Here is a 24,385-nt window from a genome sequence, read left to right as displayed (position 1 = left end):
TGCTAATGCCACTGTCCGTGCCTGAGCCATGGTGAGTACTGCAGCGCTGTGCTCCCACCACGCAGGCTTGTCACCCCCACTTCTTTATCACAGCACTGCAACGTGCCACATGTCTGGTGGGACAGATGCTCCATGAAGAGGTCAGAGCAAAACTCACAGTCCAGGGAAGGGGATGCTGCTTTTATACGTCACTTCTTCTTGTTATTGTTTGGTAGGTTGGTTTGTTTTTTTAAACACATGCTGCTTGCTGCACTGCCTGCAACACCCAGGACACCGCTGGCTCCTCCACATCTGTCCCCCGATGTCACCAGACCTCTTGGAGCCCCTTCACCGCACTTCAGTCTTTAACCTAACACAACATGTGCCAGCGTGGACCTTTCATCTGTCTGGCTCTCGTAAGAGGGACACTATGCTCAGAGATAGCTTGTAAAGCTTATAAATATAGATCATACAAATATAGCAGTAACTACGTCATGAGGTGGGTTCAGAAGCCTTTTGCTAGGACACTACACCTTGTAACTCCAGGAAAGCCTGCCTTTTGGGATGTTGATATCCTAATACATTTAAGTACTGCTGGCTTTCAAGAGCTTCTATATTGTGAATTGCAAACATTCAGAAATCACAAGTTTGGCCCCAAAATAAACATGTTTTGTTAAAAGTAACATAGGCGGTCTGTCGAATTTGTCCTTTGGAAATTAAGAACTTTGTACGTACCCAGGTTATGTTTTCTCAACCTCTGTCTGCAGCTAGAGGAATTTCTTTGGGGGAGGGACAACTTGAGAGATTAAATTCTGATATTACCACATCTTGCTTTTAAGAGCTGTAAGGGAAATGTCAAGGGTCTCAGGAGCTGATAACGCTACTGGTTTAAGTTTTCCATATTCAGTGTTTTTCCTGACAACTCAGGTCAAGAATTCCTAAAATTAAATGAGAATCCCAGCTCTCATAAGAAAAATGTTAAGTTTTAGCCCTTTACTAGTAAATTAAAAAACAAGACAAATTCTTAAGGGAACAATCATTTTTTTTTTTTCTTGCCCTAATAATGAGACCTCAATAGTGTGAGGCTTCTACTTTTTCCCAATTTCCCTCTCCCCACCTCCAAGTCTCTGGCCCCATTTTGAGGGCAGGAAACAATTAGAGATAGGTACACACTACCCAGAGAGCCAGGCTCTTATGTCAGGAATTTCTGTCACTGGAAAAAGCAAAAGAGCAAAAATATTGCCACACTGGAGAAACCCAAACAACCAGAAGCTAGAAGACAGTAAAGGCATGTGATTCTGCTATACTTAAGTGTTACATTAACAGTTTCATTTTAATTACTATTTGTTTTGTTAAGTTTCTCCAGTCTAGCAATACATTCAAACAGGTTTTTTGGAAAGGTTTTATTTATTTATTTATTTTTACAGAAATGAAACTATAATCAAATGTTTCACTAATAAAGCTTAGTGGAATATTTAATATATACATTTATTCCAGCCTTAGCATTTGGGTTTTTTTTTTTTTTCCATTTGGCTTTTGCTCACCTAAAGCTGCTGTCAGTCAGACTCAGCAGACACAACAGAGCAACCACCGGGCACTGGAGGAACAAAAAGTGCAGCCTAGAGAGGACCACATGAGCAAGTATTTCAGTGTATCATGGATTTCTGTGTCTAAACAGTTATTTTCTCCCTAGTCATTTTCCCTTAACACATGCTCTGCTGGCGCCGAAGCCCCTGATCTCTCTGCTTCCCTGCATTGCACTTGGTAGTTTTTAGACTTTACTGTTTGCGGTGAATATCTTAGGTTTGTCATGGTGCGTGCTCAGGTAGGGGGTGGGGGTCTATGAGGACTGCCAGTTATTTACTGGAGAAAGGAGAAGGTAAGAGCTTGAGTTCCCCTTTCTGATCCAAGAAAATCTCTGATCCTGAAACTAGTACCCCCTTTGCAGTGCACAACGTATTCTCCTCGCACACATATACCTCACTACCTGAGCTAACCATCCTTTCTGTCCTGGCCTCCCAACAGCCTGCTAGAACAACGAGGAGGCAGCCTTCAGCCCTCAAAAACCACACACTCTCTGAATATGCATTTGTGCTTTATAACTGTATTTTTAGACAACTGCATGCTTCAATGCACTGTACTGTATTTGAAGCATTCAGCACAAAATTGTAAAGGTAATTGACAAAACCTGTGGAAATTCACCTTTAAAGAGAGATTTTAGGCTCTGAATTTTCATGTGTTTGTACATCCATTGATAATGCAAACAAGGTGTCTTCACAAGTTTGTGATTTGCTATTAAAATACCTTGCAAAAGCTCACTGTCTGATGAGAGTAAAATACGTTAATCATTAACAGCTAACAACATGCAGCAAAACATCATAAAGATAATTATAAGCTTCTCAAAGGCTTATGGAAGAGGCATAAAACATTTTAAAAGAAACTAATTGTGTTAGCCTTACAGGTATACAAAAGTACAGTAGCATTTAACTTGCATGCTTGTCTGTATATACTTTTCCCCCCCTTCATACAATACTAACTTCTAAGTTACAGCCACAGAAATCAGAAGTATTAGACACGAATTCCCACTTCACTTTTAACACTCTCAATAAAACCATGCTCTCCGTAGCTGTTTGTGCCGGAATGTGCAAACTGAATGGCAATCCAGTCTACTTTTAGGAAGTTTACATTGTGCCCTGATAAAAGAGGTACTACTGCCATACCTCATAATATTTGAGTGGAAAACCAGGAAACACCAAGCTTTAAACTTGAAGTTAGCACTGCTATAAAGAAAGGAGCCTAAAAAATGAAGTTCAAAACCTTTTTGCTTTCTTGAATTTTACATATATTCTTATGCTGGATTTTGTTTTTAAACCTTTCCTATAGCAACTGAGTGTATTTATCATAGAAATTCAAACCTAAAATACACACCTTTCTGCGATACAGAACACACAGTCTAACACATAAGAGATTTTTAAGTATCAGTTTGGATATCATATGCTTTAGGATAGTGACAGATCCAGCTACAGATGTTTTAATGGGTCTTACTTACAGGTATGATGTTTTAATGGGTCTTACTTACAGGTATGATCTTTTGTGGAGGGAACCGAAAAGTGTTTAACCGAGGAGTATATTTAATGTCTCATAATGCCAAGTATAGCAGTTGTCCCTGCACCTGCAGAGCAAGCAGGGCTGGAAGTGGGCACACTTGCCTGCCCGGGCACACCACACACCACGGCTGCTCAAGCTCGAGGGGCGCAGGAGGCCCTCCCTGGTCCCACGGCTTCCTCACGGTGTCCGCAGGCCAGCCCTCTTCCTCACACGAAAGGGGGTAATATGGCCCAGTCTATTAAGGCTACTGATATATCTTTTTCATATTCTACCTGGGAAGCTTCAGTAGCAGTATCTTCTACATTCATCACTTTAACAGGTGGAGTAGCCGGCGGAGAAGAAAAGTCTAAAGGTTGAGATCAGACAGAACAGAAGAAAGCAGGAAAAGAAGATGAGGAAGGATCAGACAGCATGGAAGCACTGCTCTCCCTATAGTGGGAACGTATATTCTCACCTGTGCACCCCAAGTCCCACTGTGTGATACACAGTGACAAGCAAAGCCTTAGGGACTAACCACCCTCCATACTCCATCCTTAGGCTGTGTATAAGTTTCCCACTGAGGTGAACCAGATCTTTTTAGGAGTGCAGCCTTTAGTCCGAGCTTTATTACCCAGACTTTTCTCCATCATCTAAGATGAGTTTCCCACAACAGATTTTAGATTATCGTGCAGGCTAATATGATTATCCTTCCAATAAAATAACCATTAAAATCTTGGAAAATAAACCAGATTCTCAAACCTTTGCACACAATTCAGGATAATTTCACTGATTGCAACTGTTCAGAAAAAAAATATGCTAAGTAGGAGGCAGGGCTCCCTATGTCTGTGAGTTTGCATTTATATTAGAATGGCTATCCAGAATAGAAAAGTGATTTATACTTATAAAAGAAAAACGCTACATCTGAGCAGAGAACAAAGAGCTATATTTAATTTTCATTTAATTACTGAATTGAGTTAACATCCTCTCTAGCATCAGCTGCCAAAGATGGGAAGCTCACAGTCCCTTACAGGAATACCCCTTTTTGTGTGCTGAACTGGCCACTGCATTGCCCCCCTCTCCAGCTAGTGAAAAACAAACCAGTTTGGCAACAAAGAGGCTGGTGTGCTGGTGTAACAAAAGCCCAGAGGTGTGTCCAGGGGCCAGATTAAAAAGGCCTGAGACGCGAGAGGATAACCAAAACAAAGGGGTTTTTGAAGGTTGTACCCTCCTGAAAAGTGAGAAGCGCATTAATGCCTCCCTGCTCTGCAACTGCTCCCATGGAGAAGAGAACCACAAGGCTGAATTCTCCTTATTTTACTCCTGAACATTTGCACATAGCAGGGCAGTGGTACTGGTCCTCTCTGAATAGCCAAAGGACATGGCCTCGGACAGTGGGGATGAAGAGGACATCCGTCCTACACTGAGTACAAGGGGAGGAGGGAGTAAATTCTCCTTTAAGTAATACAAAAGTTAAGAGGGTCTTTGCTCAAGGGACTCTGGCTTGGTCTTTAGGGAGGGGTGTAAAATGGAAGGAGATTTCATTACTGTAGAGATAAAACATGGCAAGCCTTGTGGGCAATGGATGAAATGGGGAGAGAAAAGTGGAACTGCAAAGATACAAGAAAACGCAGAGAGACCCCCAAGGAGAGGAAGAGACTAGACAAGGAGTCCCCAGGCCTGGGCCAAAAGAGGATCCTTGGCTAAGGGCAGAGACCAGCGGGTCTCTGAGCCTTTCAATCGCTCACACATCTGTCATTTGCAGATTGTTTCCCAATAGTTACGACTGGCAATACTTCCCAAAGGAGAGTAAATATAGGTTAACTGGGATTTCCCCCCCACTGCTCCCGTCCATTCCTGCTCCTCACAGATCTGATGCACTAAAATAGCGCTGAGCTGCACTTTCATTTTCCCTGACTTGGTAGCCTGCCAACATACAGCCCATTCCTTTTATGGCAGTGAGTTTATAACTGCCACATTCATAAACTATGCTTAAATGGGTCTTTTCTGAGAATCACGATCCTTTCAACATCTTGAAAAATATCTAATCTTTTCTATTCCAGGCAGTCCTCTCCAGCGCGGTGGTAAAGATTTAATTGCTTCTGGTGCTCAGATGATGAGATACAAGTGTTCTGGAAATAACCTTTTAATTTAACAATTCCTACTGGCAAGCCTGAAAGGTTTTTGAATTGCTCACCAATAAAGAATTCATTTTCAGTACTGAAAGAAAAAAACAAAGTTTAAAAACTTCTGGGTTACGGCTGTGGATGGAGCTATTATCCAAGAGGTACCCTAGCACTGAAGACATGATCCTTATTTTTACTATCAGGTCGATTTGAGTAGGTGTGCTCTCCCTCTCCACCAACATTTGCTTTGTCAAGCTTACCAACACAGCAAAGCTAGCAAGCTTTCTATTCTCTCTATTTTTAATTCAGGACAAATCCCATGCATCATTTACCAGGAGGTGAAACACAGCTTTCTTTTTTAGCAGTGAACAGAAGCTGTTCAATGAGAATTTCTATTCTGCTTTTCCAAAACAACTTCCTAATAGTTTTAACTTCTCAAAGAAAAAAAAAAACACAACTAATTTTGAAGATTAAACAAATACATCATTTGGAATTGGACTTCTTTTAAACTGTGTTACACAGTGCTCCATAACTCAGCGAACTTCTACCTCAGCTTACAAAGCTTATTTGCCTGGGTAACGATACACAGTAGATACGTGATACAAGCCGTCTCTCTTAGGTAAAATAAAATAAGCCTCCAGCTGAGAATCGGTATGTCTTAACAGGACTTCCAACCTTAAACATCAAAGAAGTACACTCTTTTGAAAAGAGCGTTGTCTCACCCATTCCTAAAATGAGACAAGTGAAAACCAGCCCAGCAGTAGTTTGCGGAGCGTGCACTCCTGTCCCCCAGATAAACAAAGCTCCCTACCACAGCAGCAAACTAAAGCATCCTCAATGCAGCATCAGATGCCATGGGGTTATTACAGTGCATATAGGAAATCACCAACAAATAATCAGTAAGTCTACGGCCAGCAGATTTTTAAGATACTTAAAACTCCTTTAATTGAGAAAGTGGTTGTGTTAATATCTATCTACGTGTATATGCACATAATGTGCCTATAAACACCAGCAGCCTACTAGAAAAATAAACTTCTAGTGCAAAAGACACACATAGACTCACATCCTACCCAGACATCAGCCCGTGTCATTTCATAGAGCATTCAATTCTTCAGCACAAACCTTTTGAAAGCTGAATTATCTCCCTGTATTTCCATAATTTACTACATGAGAAAATATAATTTTTAGATCAGACTGTGAACCAGACCTGAGTATCGTCTCATATTTTGTAAAAAAGCTTGTAAGTAAAGCATGGGGTTTATAAAATCTAGTTATGATCTCTCCATTAGCTAGCATAACTGCATTTCAGACCAATTCAGGTTGGTTGTTTCTTTTATCATTCCAGCTTCTAGAAAAGCATTTCGAGTTAAAGACCTCATAGCTGTCAATTTCTCCCCAACAGTCTCCCTTACATGGAAATTTTCTACGTTGCTTTCTGTACAAACCAATACCGCTCATCACCACAGAGAGGAGCCACCTCCCTTTCATAAAATTAGATATTCCACAGTCTCACGAGTTACCCTTCAAGCGACATCCTTCAAACAACATCCTGAGCACGCAGAAGTCTCTGCATATGTCAACAGAATAAAAGCACTCTTTAAAAATGTACCTTTGATCACACAGATTGTGTCACGATGGTATGTAGAGCAGCCTTATGAATATACAAGAAAACCTCAGCCTTTTATCCAAAAATAGTTTAAAAAAATCATAGCACGAAGAAATTCTGATACTGCATGTAGAAGAATGGCTCATACACTGTAATAGTAATATTACCATCCTAAACCCAAAGAACCTTTATGGAGCTGAAAAACAAAAGTAAAAGAACATCTAATCCATACAAAAATAAAATTACAACAAGTAAAACAGAAATTCATAAGTCTTCCCTCGTCAGGGATGCACTTTCATTTTTACGAATAACAGTGAGAAGACACTACAGCAAATAAGGAAAGAGTATTTATCTTCATACTTTAAATCCTCTTTGAACTTACAGTACAATCAGATGAGTTAATAATGAATGTCAATGACTCAAAAGTGAGAGAGCAAAGAAAACTATTTCTGTCCTAACAGCAATACCTTTGATTCAAATATAAAGATGATTATATTTTAAACCACTGGCCAAGGTGGATTAATTTAATAAATACTTTTATTTAAATTTCTGTAACACCATTTTCTTAAAACAAATCTTCACTTGGTTAGGGTATCATTAAGTATGTTGATTATATAACTTTACACAAAATTTTCTGTGACTATTTAATAACCAGGATTATATGTACATCTCCTTGTATTTAGGTAATTACAGGGATAAAAACATGTATTCAGGATTCTCTTCCCTTCTTACAAGATATAATATCCAAAGACAAACTTTTTACCAATGGAAAATGTTACTTGGAATCTGTGTGAGCTGAATTCCAATTTGCATTCCAGTGCAGTTTAAAAAAATGCACAAACATAGCATTTTATTTTTTTTAATTAACTAAATATATTTACACTGGATGTGTGGCACAAGCATCTGCACCTCTAGGCATCCTAAAGCTATTTTTCAATTCATGAACAAAAGAACTATTAATTCTAGCTAAATATACTACTTTAAAACCTGCTTTGATTATTTCCCTTCTCTTTCATTCTCTCCTAAGGGTCCAGAATAAGAAGGTGTCTCTTCCAACTCTTTTAATTGACTGAAAATATTTATTAAACCTTACATTGTTTTCAATCCACACTTCCCAGCCCTAAATGCATTCGAAAGATGAAAATACTCATCCTATACCCGCCAGCTGGACTTGCAGCCAACAGTAACCATGCAAAACCTTTCTGCACAGCAAAAACTACTTAACTTTGTGAAAAAACAGAAATACTTTCTCCTGCTCTGTTACAGTAAGCACATGACAGGGCGAATATTGGAGTTATCTCCAGGCCCATGAGCCACCTGCGGGCAGGGGCGATGGTGCCTGCCTGCTGATGCCAGGCCTGGCAGCAGCCCCGCTGTCCTACACAGAGCCCCCCCAGCTGCACATGCCAGGGCTGCCCATGCTGGCACAGCGGGCTCACAGGGTAGGCATACTGCTCAGTTCAGCTCATCTCATTTGGAGGGTCACAGGGGAAATAAATGCAGCCACCAAGTTTGTTCTCCTCTTCCCTCAGCCCTTTGCTAGTGTTAAGGCTTTGTAGTTCAGCTTCCCATCTGGATCAATATTCTAAGATAAATTTGGATGTTTTCTTTGCATAATCTCTTCTTACAAGCGACATCTGTTCCACTTCCTTCAGCAGAGGCAGCAGCACGGCACCCGCAGGCAGCCCCCTTCTGCTGAAACCTGCTGTCAGGAACTTCATTAAACCTTGCCCCAAAATGCCGTTTGTTTCTGTCCTACTTGGACTCGCGCTCCAAAAAAGGAAATGCTACAATTAAAACACCAGGATTCCCTTGTTTCCCTCTTGGTCCTGACATTTCACACCACTCTTCACTGACACATCAGAAATTCCTCAGTGACCCAGCCATGCCCCCACTGCGTCCTCGGTCCCCAGCACAGGACCTTTCCCCTCCCACTGTTCACTTCAGCGCACTTCAGTGCTGAGCGTGCAAGCCTTCAGCACCCGGATCAAAATAAAATGACAAAGGACGTACCAGCTCTATGTTCACCTTAAGGTTTTTTGAAACAATAATTACTGGTTAGAATTCCGATATATTTGCTTGGTGTGTTATTTTTATAGCATTGGTATATATGTACAGAAAGATTCTCATTCTCTTACATTTATATGTGTACTTAAATAGATACTCACAGATAGAACTTATCTAGATGTTTGGAAATTTTATGTAGTTGCTAGGCAAAACAAACAAGAAAATTAATAAACTATAAGCTATGGCCAGTTAAGCCCATCTGCAAATTTCGCTATTTGTAACCCAATACAAAGAAAGCAACACACACAACATTATCAGGTTGGAAATAGGCTGACTGCCCAGACGACCTTCCATGGCAGTACATTTGAGGGGGTTTTTAAGAAACAACAGAGGTGATCATCTGAAATACTTGCACAGACCTTACTCTGCACAGAAATTGTCAGCGGAGAACAACGGTCACTTGGATCTGTAATGAACTATCTTGTCAAGCTGCTGAAGCTGCCTTTTTTTTGAGAGAGTGCTTTATCAAAATCTATCAAGCTTTCCTTCTCACTCTTAGGAACTCACTTCAGGTGCTTTAGCTGGATAAATATGAGACTGACTATCAGAAATTAGGCACACTAATGTTGAATCACTATATTCCCAGATGATGGAGCTATCTTGTGTGTCTGCAGCCTTTGTCTGAGGTGATCTTCCTCCTCTGACAGGTTAGGGAATTTATCCTACAGTGTTTGGGAAACAAGCTGGGACAATTGTTCAGAAAAGAGCAAGGACCTTGGAGGATTTTTGAAAGGCTTTTGCCTTTCCAAAAGCTCAGGAGTAAGCTGACAATGTCCATTTTTAAAAAGGGAGAAAAGAGCGATTGGTTGACACAATGGCCATAGGCCTCCCTGCAACACCCAGAAAGCTTTTGAAACAAATTACTAAACAATCCAGAAAGAGGCAACTGAAAATTAGAAAGCAATAAGCCGCCAAGATGGACTTGCCAAAATCTAACCCCATCAACCAACGTACTTTCCTTCTTTCCTTCTATTCTACAGGCAGGAGGAAAGCAGTAAATCCAACAGATCTCAAATATAAAATATTTTTTCACAGAGCAAACTGGAAAAGCACATTCCTTCTGGATCAAAGTCCTATAACGTGGGTGCAGACGGCTTGAAAAAACACACTGGTTCAGTGCTTCTCCTACTGACTAGGGTCAAAACCTAGCAAGCAGTTTTAGTAAAACTGCAGAGACACCAACCTGCAAGGAGTGTGAAGCACTCTCAAGAGCTGAGCAGAACTCAAGATGGTCTTAATAAATTGGAGAAATGGTCAAAAATCAGTAAGATGAAATTCAATACAGCCAAGTACAAAGAACCACATTTGGACTGTAAAAGAAATCCTCAAATGCACAAAACCAAAAGGAAGAATACCAGACCAGCAGCAGTACTGCAGAAAAGGATGTCAAGGTGACAGTGACAATAAATTGAACCAACAGTGTGACACTATTAAAAATAAAAAAGGCAAATGACAATCTGGAGTTTATTAAAAAGAGAAACATAATACATAATATCAGGGGCTGGGGAGGAAGTCTGCTCTCCTCAGCAGCACTGAGGTATCAGTTGGAATACCCTGCTGGTTTGGGGTGTAGGACAGAGACAACTGGGGAGAGTCCAGAGGAGAAATAAAAAAAGAGTGGTTCAGAAAACCAAATCCCTGCAAAAATTTTTTAAGAACTTGGTTTGTTCCATCTACAAGAGTGACTGTGAAGATGGGATAATGCTCTGAAAACCTGCATCTTGTCTTAAATAGCATTACATCACTCAGCTATTACACTCTCTAGATTACTGTAATTACTTGTCATTAGATAAAAATGTACTACTCTGTAATTCATACATAACAGAGCAACAAAAAAGGCTTGTTTTCCCCCAGACAGCTACTGTATTTCACATTTTAAAGGACTTCACAGGCAGAGTCTTAGGGTCTTGCAAAGTATCTGTTGTAACTCTTCCCAGTGTGGTTCAACAGCCACTAAAATAGTTTAGTACAATCCAGCACCGCTCTCAAGTTCAGAGGCAGGCAGCAAAGCTGCCTTGTGGTTTTGGGTCAGGGATGCCAGGTTCTGTAGAAGATTAGAAACTAGCAGCGTCTGGTGGGTCCCTTCCTGAGCGAGCCACTAATTTGCTACACAAGTCGGTGGAGAACTTGGAGATCTTTTATGTAAAAGCAAGAGCATACAGAACAAGCACGTACACAATTTGGTTTCTCTTATGAAAAGAGATGTTAAAAGGTGTGCTGTCAGCACAGATTATTTTTCCACTGTATATACAAAATACCTAATGAAACACTTAATCCTGAAAAAAATAGGAAAAATTGAGTATACAGTCCAAAAGTACAGTTCCCAAGCTAAGGCTTTGACCAACAGGGCTGATGTTCTTTTTCTGCAGCCATTCGAAAGCAGAGATGATAACGCTATAGAAAACCCAAATCACTTTAATTGTGAAGTTTCTGAATTCGCATCTCAGGACTTCAACCTCACACACCTGGCTGATCCACCTCAACTTTTCTGCCTGTCCCCAAGCTGGCAGCCTATGCCTTTCCTGCTGTCTTAGTCCCTTCTCTCCCTCAAACTATGGCGACTGACAGTGCTGTCGGTGGGAAGGAGCAGAAGCCTAACCAATCTGATCTGCAAGCCTTGGTTTCAGCATCATTAAGACTGGATCAGCACACTGATGGATCACTCACTAGTACAAATTTGACTTGAACTGGGTGTAAGCCATGACTGCTCGTCATCAGGACACATAAGGAGGGACCTGAATTGGTTTTATGTTTAACATCAAGCTTCCTCCAGCAGCAGGATGGTGACATTCTGACCCAGGTGGCAAAGCCTGCTTGTACAAAGTTAACCATTTTTCTTAGCCGATTTGAGCAAGTACAGTAACTTTACATCAAACCAACGCTTGCTCTTGAACCAGCCGCAGGAAACCCAAGGCCAGGCTTACTACGCTGTCGAACACCTGCTGCGTGAACTGAAAGGGACATTCAAGCAGCTCTCACCCCAGCCAACCCACTGCACAGGTCATCGAAGTGGTTAAAATCACCTATGCTCTGATGCGTGCAGCTGGAGGCACAGCCTCGCCTGCAGATTTCCCCAAGAACCACACACTGGGGAACAGAGAGGAACAAGAACAGGGCAATCCCTCAGCCAGACCAAGCACTTTCTGAGCTGTTTTCTTTAGGCGACGACTGGCACAGATCCCTTCCTCAGGAAGCTGCTAAGGGGTTTTGTGTTGATATATTTTTTTTCCATTTTCATTGTGCGGTCAGAGTGAAAGCGGTGGCATTTGGAGCTACTTTCCATCAGTGCTATTGTTATTCCCTGGTAGTAGGGATTTGTTTTCCATCAGGTGAAACACAAAGGCGTTGTCCCTGTTTGGAAGAACATGGAGTTAAAGAGACCCCTGGGGAAATACTTCCCAATGCCATGCACGATGTTACTCTTAAGATTTCTTGGATGTGGTTAACACTTCCCAACAAAACAATACATTAGCACACTACGTACGTTTTACTAAGCTGCTGCTCGTATTTCAAAGAAATAATTAATCCCAATGTTCAGATGCTACTGAGAGGAAAGAGCGAACTGGGGAGCTCCACAGAAGGCCTGTCCTTAGACTTTGTCTGTGCAACACTCAGAAGCTGAATCATGTTTAAATGCAAGACTTACTGGAAAGATCATTTCTGCTGCTCACCCTAAATAAAGAAGTACTTATGCTATTAACTGTATTACGAAACAATGCTAAACTGTAATTTAATTCTGTGAAGACAGTGAAACCATGTTAGCACCTTGTAAGTTTAAGCATTGTTCTTGCCTGCTTTGGGCTAGTGTCGTTCAATTCCTCAGGTCTTAAAGTCCTTACAGAGAAAAGCCTCTTTATTCCCAGTACCAGTTGCTAGACTGTGTGGTTTTCAGATAATGCTATTGGAATTGAAGTTGCTAAATCAGAACCAGAAGGCTGGAGCTAAGCAGATAAGTTATAATTTCCAATTACCTCACCATAAATGGGGTTCCCAAAGAATTCTTCTACCCTATCCTCAAACGAAACATAAGGATCACCATCTTCACAGATTAAGGACACAACAATCTCCCTTAAAACCCAGAATGACATTCTTCATCTTCTGGTAGAAGTTAATGATGCAATACGTGCTCCCTTCCTTTTCTTAAGTGGTTGGTTGGAAACTACATTTAAAACACGGCTAGCTGGTTATACATTCACAAATTTCCATGGAGAAGGACCTAAATCTTTAGTTTTGTGCCTTTTTTTTTTTTAGCTAGTACATATTAATAGTTTACTGAGAACCTAAGATCCTTCTGAGGCAAATGAAGAATCCAAAAAGATAACAACACAGTCCTACTGAAGCAACAAGAATGAGGGAAGGGAAAGTTAACCTGTAGCCACTTCTTACTCTATGAGACACTAAAAAAAAAAGCCCCAAAAGCTGGCAGGTTTTTTGTTGTTATGTTTTAAAGACCTCTGGCTTGTGTAGAGAAAGTAGCCTCTAAATAACTCCATGTATGGACACGGTTATTCCAGAGCAAGAAACACCCTATTTCCATCTAGCCTTGGAGTCTGTTCCAAAATAAGCATACCAGCCTCAGAGCTACTCAGGGAAAGCTAAAATCCATATCCAACTTTATTCTACAGTAATTCCTAAACACACTGTCATAAATACACCAGGAATTTGAGGGTCCATTTTTCTGGGGGTCTTTTGGCTAAAGGAACCCTTAAACAAATCAGGGCTAGACCACGCTATAATTAGAGGCTGATAGTTTATCCCACTTTCCCATCAGGAAAAGCCTCCACAGCTTAAGTTCATAGCCTGGGTGCTACCAAAACTGCAGCTTTTAGTGAAAAGAAAAAAAAAAAAAAAAAGAACAGAAAGGGGAAAAAGAGGGTCATATTCCTTACCCATGACTAATACAATGTTGCGTGTTGCTTAAGTATTGCTCTGTAATGAGGACACACTTGAATTATGCAGCTCAACAGAACTATCTCAAAATTGGATGGCTTTACTGCATCGCTGGCTTGTAACGACGCCAGTCAGGTGCAGACAGGCAGACTTCTTAACCTTCTGGCTGAGAAGATTAAATCCTTAACGGAGTGATCTCTTCTCTCCTCCTTCTCCCTCCTATTCTCTCATCTTTTAAAAAAAATAACAAAGGAACCTTTAACAGTCCACTAGAAAGGAAATTTAATTTTCTAGCATTTCAAATGTAATAAATAGGCTGGACCTCCCATGATACAGAAACAAGTGTCATCTTACAAAGCTGACAAAACATGAGTAGGTAAACAAGATCCTTCCATACCTTCATAAATATCAGGGCAAAGGACCAAATATCTTCCTCATGTGCAAGTTTCCCTTATCGAACAGCTGTAAGGAATTCTTATGGTATGTACAAACATAAAAATCTGTATTAATCAAATCCCTGTGAGAGCATATAACCACCACCACTTGGAAAAACAAACAAGGTCATCCAGTCAAAAGATTTTATTTTTGCCCAGGATCAACTGCTTTATATGGCTTTGCTACCGAATATAGAAACATTACCCCATATACAAAGGCACTATTTTTAAAGACTGTGCTTTTTGAGGAAAAACAGAATTCTTTTTTTCCTCCTAAAAGGTCTTTTCAAATGTGTATTACAAAGATCCAAGGAACGTCAGACAGGAAAGGACCAACCAACCACATTCTGGACTGAACTATATATGGCTTGACTCCACTAGTTTTCGTTGTTTTGAGAAATCAATGCAGAACTTTGTTTTAAAAAAGTATGTTTTTTCATCTCAGAATTCTAGGATTATTTAGTAACTCCAGTTAAGCTATTTACTGTATTTAATTACCCACATAAATTTTACGACAATTAAGAAATATTGTTCTAAAATAAGCCATGTCTACAGCAAGGCAGGCGATTCTTTTAGAAACAATGAGCAAACGTCTGATTAAGATGACAATCCACATGGAAACTACTTCCAGAATCAGACTTAAAGGGCACTGCTACCAACCAAATTTGGCAGACATGGAATCATGACAAACTGCAAAGGCATGCAGCAGCGCAATAAAAAGCTGGGAATCATCGGCAAATAAGACAGCGAGCACTTGTCTCAATTCAGCGAGGGCAAGAACATAAACAGGACAAATTCTAAGCATTAAACGCTGGTCGCAGATGAATGGCACTGTGCCATAGTGGGAGTGGTGCTGGCTCTTCCATTTAGGGCCAATGGCAATAAACAAGCTGTATCGGTAAGGCAAAGTGTCTGCCTATTGCAGATATCTCATTCTGACATCTACCTTTCAAGGGAGCACAGTTTCAGAACCATTTTAATAGTTAACAACTGGCAGCTTAAAAGAGAAAAGCTGTGTTTAAGGTCGGAACTCCTACAGAGGTCTGCCATTTATCGCGAGGTAACAGGAGGCACCTCGCCTTACCTGTTAGATACCCATTGTTCGATCCGGTATTTTTAACACACGGTTACCCTTATTTAAGATCACTGCGCCTTCAGACAGTCCTTACGCTAATGGGACGTTGACTGGAATTTCAGCTCGAGCAGAAAAGCCATCATTTATAGCAAATCTGTCAAATATTACAGGAAGCTTAACTGAGGCTCATTTCTGTTTCCAGGAATATTAAGATACACCAAGTACAGCTACATTAACTTGGAAAGGAGACAGTAAGAAATAAATTATTCTTTGCATCAACTATATCTGTCTGTAGCGTTAACACAAAACAAACCCAGTGAACGAGCGCACTGAGCTCCCTTAGAAAAATTCTGGAAGCGTATGGGAAGTTTAAGCTCCTTTTTTGACCAACGAAGCACAATTTACCGAGCAGGCGACCGCAGCAGAACTGAATTACACACTCGCTCCGGCGCTGTATCACCAAGCCAACTATTTTGCTCTGCGTCCCAGAAACTATTTACCTCGTTTCTGAGTCAGATGCAGCAGCTACAGCAAAGGACACCCGGAGCCGGGGCTCTGCGCGCCGTGTCCGCGGGTTCATGCGCTGCGGCGGCCACAGGGACGCCACAGCGGCGCGGCCGGGATGAAGGGAGGGCAAACCCCGGCAGGGGCTCGCTCCGTGAAACGGGGATCGACCCGAGCACCAACCCCAGCCCCCCCGCTCTCCGCCGCCGGCAAGGCCCGGGGGATCCCCCTCAGCGGGGTCCCGCTCCTCGTCCGCCCCCCGCCACAGCCCCGGCAGGTGCGGCCCGGCCCCCCGCGCCGCTCCTCCCCTCGCCCCCGCCGCAGCCCCCGGCCCACCCTCCCCACGGCGCGGCGGCGGGGGGCCGGCAGCGAAGCGAAGGGCCGGCTGCCCGCGGCGGCGGCGCGGCTCCTACCTGCGGCTCCTGCGGCGGCCGCCAGCGCCAGGCAGAGCGCGGAGAGGAGCGGCGGCGCTGTGCGCATGGGGAGGGAGGCCCAAGGGAGCGAGCGAGCCAGCGGCCGGGGCCCCCCCGCCCCTAGGGATGGCAGTGACGGGCCCGCCGCCCGGGGAGCATGACGGGAAATTCCTGGGCACCGGCGGCCAACGCCAAATAAGAACATAGAGCCGGGAGACACCCGGCACGGCGGAGCGGGGAGGCGGCCGCCCCCGGCGCCGCTGCAGGGGGGAGGCCTGCGCCCACGCATCCCGCGGGTCCCGTCCCGCCACAGCAGCACGCCCGGAGCTCGCTGTCCTTAAATTTAAAGGCGCGCTTCGGAAAGGCCAGCCGAGCAGCTTCTCGCCGCCTTAAACACAGTCTTCCTGCAGTTCCGCAGGGGCGGGGGAAGCAGCCCCGCCGCGGCCCTCACCCACCTGCGCGGCGCCGGCCGGGCGGGGAGCGGCGGGTGTCTGCCCGGCGCGGTGGCTCCGGCCGACGGCTCCCACTTACGGCCAGAAGCCGAGTGACTGATCTGACTTTATCAGAGGCAGCGAAATTAATAGCGCTGTTAATGCCCACCTTGCGTATCGTCAAAAAAAAAGGGGGAACAGAATTGCAGCAAAATTCTCCCTCCTCCCGCTTCCTCCTTCCCCCGGGAAGAGCGAAAAGTGAGCTGGGCAAATGCTTTGGTACTCCCATCCCCTGACCCTTCAATACAAATCATCACAAAAACAAATTTTAGAACAGCATAGTATAAACGTAATGACAAGGAAACAAGCCTATGTTTTCTGTTAGTCTACAAAAGCCCTTTGAGGACTTTCTTTCATCTCCAAATACAAGAAATAAGCCAAAACCACAAGGCTAAGACTCTTCACCTCTGTCATTTAACAGGTCAGACAACGTAGTCTCACCTGGACTTAGAAATCCCTGTAAGTCTGGACAATTAGCATTAAGTGAAGCTCAAGTTGTGTATTTCAGCTCACAGTAGCACCTGTTCAGCTTCAAATCACAGAAAAACCTCGCAGGTGGAGCCCACTGACCTGTTTGACTACAGGATATTTTCCAGAGTCATAAAATCTTCATCCGAAATTTCAATAAATGGAGTAGTTTGTTTCAAAGGTTAATCACTCTCTCTGCTAGAAGCAGAGGCATTAATTCCTATTTATCTAGCTTCAGCTTCTAGTCATTGGTTTTTGTTATGTCATTCCCCATTAGATTAAATAGGCTTTTAATATTGGCATTTTCTCCCTGAAAAGGTACAGCTTTGCTGTAATCAAATCTCTGCTTGGTCTTATTGTGAAAAGCTAAACAGTTTTAACTTCTTAACTCCCTCACCATTAACACCTTTTCCCAGCTCTTGGTTAAGCATTACGTAGGTTCTCCAATTTTATTTTATTCTTGTAAAAGGAAAATGCCAGAATGCTATGTGATGTTCTGGTGTTGCTCTCATCAATGTGACATTTAGAGGTAAAGTTATCTTTCTCCTAATTATTGCTCCACTTATCCAACCCAGGGTTACATTTGATATTTTTGCTGCATTGTCTGTGTCACATCTTCCCTCAGTCCAACTTATTTGCCATTTCTGAGAGAAAAAGGACACCAAATCATTATCCCAGAATTTCAACCAGCACTTAAAACCAGTAAATGCAATACACACTATTCCAGGTGGATGTTGGTCTCTTCTCCCAAGTAACAGGTGATAGGACAAGAGAAATGGCCTCAAGTTGTGCCAGGGGAGGTTTAGATTGGATATCAGGAAAAATCTTTTCACCGAAAGGGTTGTCAAGCATTGGAAGAGGCTGCCCAGGGAAGTGGTTGAGTCACGATCCCTGGAGGCATTTAGAAGATGTGTAGACGTGGTGCTTAGGGACATGGTTTAGTGGCAAACTTGACAGTGCTAGGTTAATGGTTAGACTTGATGATCTCACAGGTCTTTTCCAACCAAAACAAGTCTACGATTCTATTCTATGATTCTATGAAAATCCTAACAATCATTAAAAGTTAGGTGGCTATGATGAATTAATCTAGCCCCTCGCCCCCCAGATGAAAAAAGTATTTGAGTCAAAGAGACATCCAAATATCTAGAAGGTGAGACGCATATAAAAACCCCTAATAAACCTTTAATTCGAGTTTGTTTTGGTTTGTTTTTACAGGACAGGGTGACAAATTACAACAAACATCTGATTTTCTCAAATGTTCAGGTATTATACACATTCCCATCTGTTTTGCAGGAAGGGATATTGGTCAACTTAACAGTTTAAGGTAAAATAAGCTGCATAATAGTACATATTACAATAATAAAATGTACAGTGTTTACAAGAAATATATTTTAGAAGCAAGATAGATGCATTTGCATCGAGGCAACCTTTTAAAATGCCACAACTATTTTTACATTCACTCTTGCAACAGGTCACAAGATGGGGTCACTAAGGTCAGGTTAACAAATCACTATGATGCACATCAAATACAACAAAATTAGTTTATATACATATATATAATACATATACATGTATATTATACATATACATATATGTATATAGTAAAACTCATCAAAATCTACCAGACCTGGCACAATCTACTTACCCATCAAAAATATGTACTTGTCCTTGGTAAGTAGAATTCTGCATGGCTGATTATATATTATATATACTCATTCATTAGCATCTGAGACATAAAACTGAGAATTTAAAATTTTTGCGGTTAACAAACTCTCCAATAATAAACATGGTGCCCACAAAAGCACAAAGGTAAGGCACAATAGGATTTTCTGTTGCAGAATAGTGTGCATCATGTTTACTTAACCATAAGAAAAACGTGCATTATTTGTGCAAGTTCATGCTGCAAATCCATCATATCTACAAAGTAAAGTGAGTTTCAGTAAAATTTGTGGGACTGGTGTGCTTCCAGTCTCACCTCCTGCAGGATATTCAGCTGCATAATTAGATAAAATTATTGTAGGAGAGGGGATTAGTAAAGCCAATAATCTTAGATTTGCAACTAAGCTTCTCAGCAACAATTTTGTACTTCTAGGTAAATGTCAATAAATTCACAGGCTTGGAATCACAAGATTTACTGTCAACTGTACTTCTAGTTCACATCAGCCAAAATTGTTGCAAGGAAGTATGTACCTTTTAAAACTCTAACAAGTAAGTTATAATGTATTGGGAAAGTCACTTAATCCCAATGGTATTTTGTCACAGCCCTGTCAATTGTCATAATAAATACAAAATATTTTTCCAGTATCTGCCAATTGCTTCTTTATTGCTCACAAATTTGAATTCATTACAATTGGTATCAGACCTTTCACACAAAATCATAGTCAGGTATTTAAATATAAAACCTATAAAAAGATATTTAACCTGTATCTAACACTTTAAGGTATTTGGCCTCTTGTCATGGTACAGCCAAAACCATACAAAACATTTAGGTTTTGAATAAAAGAGGAACCTTATTCACTGCTTCAATGCAGACATCCTCACAGAACACAACCATTTTTGCCACCACCAGCATTTACATTTATATACAAAACCTAGTACATCCACATTCAGTTCATTTTCCCTCACACTTATATGCAACCACTAATGCCAGATTAACTTTCCCCATACCCTAGCTGCAGAAAAAGATTCTTATACAGCAACAAAAAACTAATATTGACTGAGAAAGATTTTTTTTTTTTTCCACTTATTCACCATCAGGAACTGTAGGTTGGTTGTTACAAAATACCCACAAGATTATTTCACAGGAAACTATGGAAATACAGGAAGTCGTCTTTTCTCCATGCTTTTGTATTATCAAAAACACTTCTTGGTGCAAAAATACAGTCACCACATCTGCAAATGTATAACGAATTCAGTATTCCTCATGCAAAACTTAAATGCATTGGTTTACTATGGCCCCAGAAAACCTCCTGAAGCAATTTTTTTTCTCTTTTGTCAACTCAGTATTACTGCCTCATTGCTAAGTCCCTTTGGAAACAAGAGTTCTGGAACGTTCAAACTTTTTTTTTTTTTAATTCATTAAAGTATTACATACAAAAAGCACTAAAAAAGGAAGACGGCATCCAAACAGGAAAATTCCTGTTGCAAGTAACAGTCCTAACAGTTGTAGAAAGTCTTCTCAGGAACTTCCCTGAGAATTAGTTGTGCCTGTCCGAAGACGCAGATGTGACATAGAGTTCATGTGTTTGTTTGATGGCTTCAGTGGAGTGTTACAAGTAAGAGCCTGGGGAAAACGATGATGATACCGATCTAGTCGCAGGTATTTTACCGTTACCAGCTTTCCTATGAGGCAAAGAAACAGGAAAAGAGAAACCTTCTAGTTCAGTATTATTACATTTTGCTTCAGGACGTAATACACACAAACACATCACTACACTGAAATTAGTTTACCAGGTGATTACTACTAAAAAGATCAATTTTTTGTTACAGCTCAATACTTTAGATATAAAACATTTAACCATTTAAAAGAACTCCAACTGCACCCACCTTCTGTCATTTCTACCCATGTTTTGTTATAAACCCCCATTCCTTACCATCAAACCAAGAGCCATGTAATGCCTTGAAAGCCTTTCCAGCATACTCTGGAGAGAGACACTTGACATATACACAACCCTGCATTAAGAAAGAGAGGTTTTTGGTTTGTTTTTTTGTTTTGTTTTTGGTTTGGTGTTTTGGTTTTTTTTTTAAGTCCAACAGACAAGGATAAACAAAGCATTAAGATGTTACTGGACACTCACCTCACGTGAATTTTTGTCAACAGCAATATGAACAATTCCATCATTATCACTGCATTTCTCCAAGATGGCTTCTTGAATCGCTAGATGCCAGTGATCACCTATTTCCCTATGCAAACAATGAAAGATTTAATTAAGCACCTCGTTTTTTAAACATTCACAACAATCTCATCCTTCCCCAATGACTTTGGTTTCTCTGTAACTTGATGTTATTTTCTGTTAAATGCCTTTGGGACAGATTTAGTACTTTAGCTACTGAATATTCAGTACATTGGGTCCTACGGTCCACTTCAGAAAATTCAACGCTAAGAATCAAAAGGAATGATCAGTATTTGGGGTGGTTTGTCCTCCCCTTCCAGCAGCCTGCCATCACCTTCCTGTATGAACTGCAACCAGGCATAAACTCCTCTTCCCACAGCTGCTCAGACAGGCTGGCCATTGTTCCCAGAAGACCACTCCTAGGCTGCTCCTACTGCAATGGAAGAGCAGGGCAAGACAAGAGCGTAAGGCCTCTGCCCCCTTACTGTATCACCTCTACCAGCAGTCACAGAAGCAACATTACATGTCAGGCTTCAGCAGGCTGAAGGAGCTTTTTAGCTATTCACGCACTGTTCATCACTGAAATAGCTATTCACTATCCCAAACAAAGCATCACATTGCATTTGTCCCATAGGACACCGATGGAACATGCCAATCTAGAACCAGAAATATAAGTTATTAAAATCAGATTCCAATTTTGGGGGCTTTTCACAAAAAATGGTTTATTGTCAAGACTAATCAATCTTTAGGCACATCATTAGAGAAGACAGAAGTCTATGTATTTTTGTGAAGGTACTACAGGAACTATCTGGTCCTAATAAAATAAATCTAAGCAGAGGGAAAACAATTTCAACAGCCTTAATACACCTTTAAGCTTGCCTGAATAGTCTTTACACAAAAAACAATGAACTTACTCTTTCAATAACACTATCAAGAGCTTTGGGTAGTTTTAAAGAGTTTTCTCTACATAAGGCCAAAATTCTTGAAATAGTTGATCTACCTTCCTCCTTATTCATGGAAAAAAAAATGTGGTGGGAGATGGAATGTACATAGGGAAGTTAAATGGTCAGGGATGTTACTTAAATCTGTTGAGCAGGACACTAACACAACACTTGAAGGACTCTGGCAACACAGAATGTCAGATTTGTTTCTGTCATTTGACCTTGATTGGTTAGAGGATCAGACTTCCCAGATGATGGACCTTACACAGGCAGATGATATATAAGCAAGCAAACAAAAGTGGGAGAGGGACACAAGGGTGCAGAGAAGATCCAAATGAAGGTCCTACTGGGAGAGAAACTTTGCAGTGGAAAACATCTACAATTTAAAACCCTGCAGAAGTTAGGAGAAGATGAACCCAACTCAGGTTGAAAGAAAAAAAGTGGTTTATTTTTACTAGATAGCTCAAAATGAAGGGAATATACAACTCTCTTTCCCCTTCTCTAACAGTGTAAACAACAGTATTTTCTAAATAACATGCCATGCTCAGGATGTTAGGGAAATAAAGTAATTCCAAGTTGCAAAAGCCAGGCCCTTTAAAGGTCCCCTCCAACCCAAACTATTCTATGATTCTGTGAAATCTTGACTTCGGTGCATTCCCTCCCAGGCCAGGACTCATGTCCAGATTTTCTTCAGAAGAATGCTGTCATCAGCAGAAAGGCAGTTACCAGAAGAGGAGATCATATTGTTAAGAGTAGGCAATCATCTTTTTTGCTGTGTATTCTTCCCAAATATTGAAGTCACTGCGTTACTCCCAAGTGCTCATTTCCTGTTTGCAAAGTGAGCAGAAGTGCATTCTGAGTCTAGTCTGCTTTTTGTGTTTTGCAGACCTGGGACATGAAACATCCTTAGTTACCAACTAACTTGGATCTGCCATAATGAAACAGGCTCCCAACAGGAATGGCTTGCCCTTCCCTGATCCTGCATATGTATGTTCCATTAGCCGTCAATACGAGTCTTGCAGGAATGCCACCTATACTTTATGAACCATTCTTTTTACTTAGTGGTAGATGCGGAACGTTAAAATGGGCTTATCCAAATGATGCTTAGACTGGTATTTAAAAAAACAGGTTTGTGTCTGGCATAGTAAATGCCTAAAACATACACTCCAGTTTAAGTCTGCTGCTGTGGTCTGAGGGTTCACAATGTCCAGGTAAGTCTTCTGACTTTTGGCAGTAAAAAGATAATTATTTACCTCTGTAAGCATTAATAAACACAAATTAACTGGTATATCCCCTAGATGATTCTCAGGTCAAGAGAAAAGACCTCTATTACGGATGGCTGCTTTTGCCAGCTACTGGCATATTGTTGAAAAGTAGTCATTTATGGTTAGTATACAATAGCTTGACTTAAAGAGCAGCTAAAACCTAATTTCGTTAAACATAACTTGCACCCATGGCAAATGTCAAAACAGTAGTTGCTAATCTAATCACAGACACTAGTACATTCTGTGTTTCAGAATGTACCTGTGGTCAGTGAAGGCATTCATCCCTTTCAGATCTGGGACAAGAACATAAACCTCCTTCCTCTTTTGACACAAGCAGTTGAATGAAGTCGTTTGTCTTGCACTAAGGGTTTTGGGTTTGTTTGTTTGTTTGGTTTGTTTTTTAAGATTACTCCAAGGGTGTGATAAAAAGGACTTCCTTAAGCAGCAGTCCCTCTGCAAGACAGCTCATGGAAGAGGAATGGGCTGGGGCGTGCAGTATGGAATTGGATGAAGTATCCCACTATCCAGTAACAGAGCTAGGTCAACTTCCAAAAGGAAAGGTCGACAAAAAGTAAATGTATTAGAAGTTGCACTGTTCAAAATAGCTGACTGGACATAGACATTAAAGAGAAGTGACAAAAGAGAACAATTCCCAGTCTATAAATGTTCTTTTTTTTTTTAAATGCGCTTGCTGGGCATACACTGGATCAGTACTGAAAAACACTGAAGTTTACAGAAAAGATACAGCCTATAAAGGGAGATTGTTCTGACAAAAATAACATCTCAGTTACTAGTTCCATTAACAGCTAACATTTTGAAACAAGTGAGTAACCAACACAGCATACCAATAAATATTAACAGCGAAGCTTCAGGAATGGATTTATTTCAGTACTACTCAGATTAACCAATATAGCTCATGAAGTCACCTTTGTAGCAAGGACAATAAGGACATTGATCTTGCCCAAAATTCTCAGCAAATCTCATCTTTTATTTCATCCTCCTACAGGAGGATCAATTTGTCTCAAGAACAATGCCTAAAATTTCAGTCTTGCTCACCCTACTGCAACCTGAAAGTTACAAAAGAAGCCACAGTTGAGGTCTCTGCCCACAACAGTCATTAAGTCTTAAAGCTATTGAGAAAAAACAGTTTTTAGAGTAGTTCTCTATGCTAGGGGTAACACTGTCCTCAGCTAAATTAGCTAACAGTTT

General features: G+C 41.2%; 2 protein-coding genes across 2 annotated transcripts in view; both read right to left on the bottom strand.

Annotated features, from left to right (window-relative positions):
• MSRB3 (methionine sulfoxide reductase B3) overlaps positions 1 to 16,383 on the bottom strand; it is an 85,518-nt gene extending 69,135 nt beyond the window's left edge. The window contains 2 exon segments of the mRNA XM_068401067.1: positions 16,179 to 16,262; positions 16,264 to 16,383. Of these exon segments, the coding sequence (XP_068257168.1) occupies positions 16,179 to 16,262; positions 16,264 to 16,383 (204 nt within the window).
• Positions 16,384 to 18,279: 1,896 nt separating this feature from the next.
• LEMD3 (LEM domain containing 3) overlaps positions 18,280 to 24,385 on the bottom strand; it is a 54,079-nt gene continuing 47,973 nt past the window's right edge. The window contains exons 11-13 of the mRNA XM_068401602.1: positions 20,935 to 21,040; positions 20,731 to 20,809; positions 18,280 to 20,479 (exon numbers count right to left, since the gene is read on the bottom strand). Coding sequence (XP_068257703.1) covers positions 20,316 to 20,479; positions 20,731 to 20,809; positions 20,935 to 21,040 — 349 coding nt within the window. The 3' untranslated portion in view covers positions 18,280 to 20,315. The remainder of the gene's footprint in view (positions 20,480 to 20,730; positions 20,810 to 20,934; positions 21,041 to 24,385) is intronic.

This window comes from Nyctibius grandis, chromosome 5 (assembly GCF_013368605.1).
Source record: "Nyctibius grandis isolate bNycGra1 chromosome 5, bNycGra1.pri, whole genome shotgun sequence".
Lineage (NCBI taxonomy): Eukaryota > Metazoa > Chordata > Aves > Nyctibiiformes > Nyctibiidae > Nyctibius > Nyctibius grandis.
The sequence above is the reverse complement of the archived record's forward strand: the minus strand, read 5'-3'. Positions and strand labels throughout refer to the sequence as shown.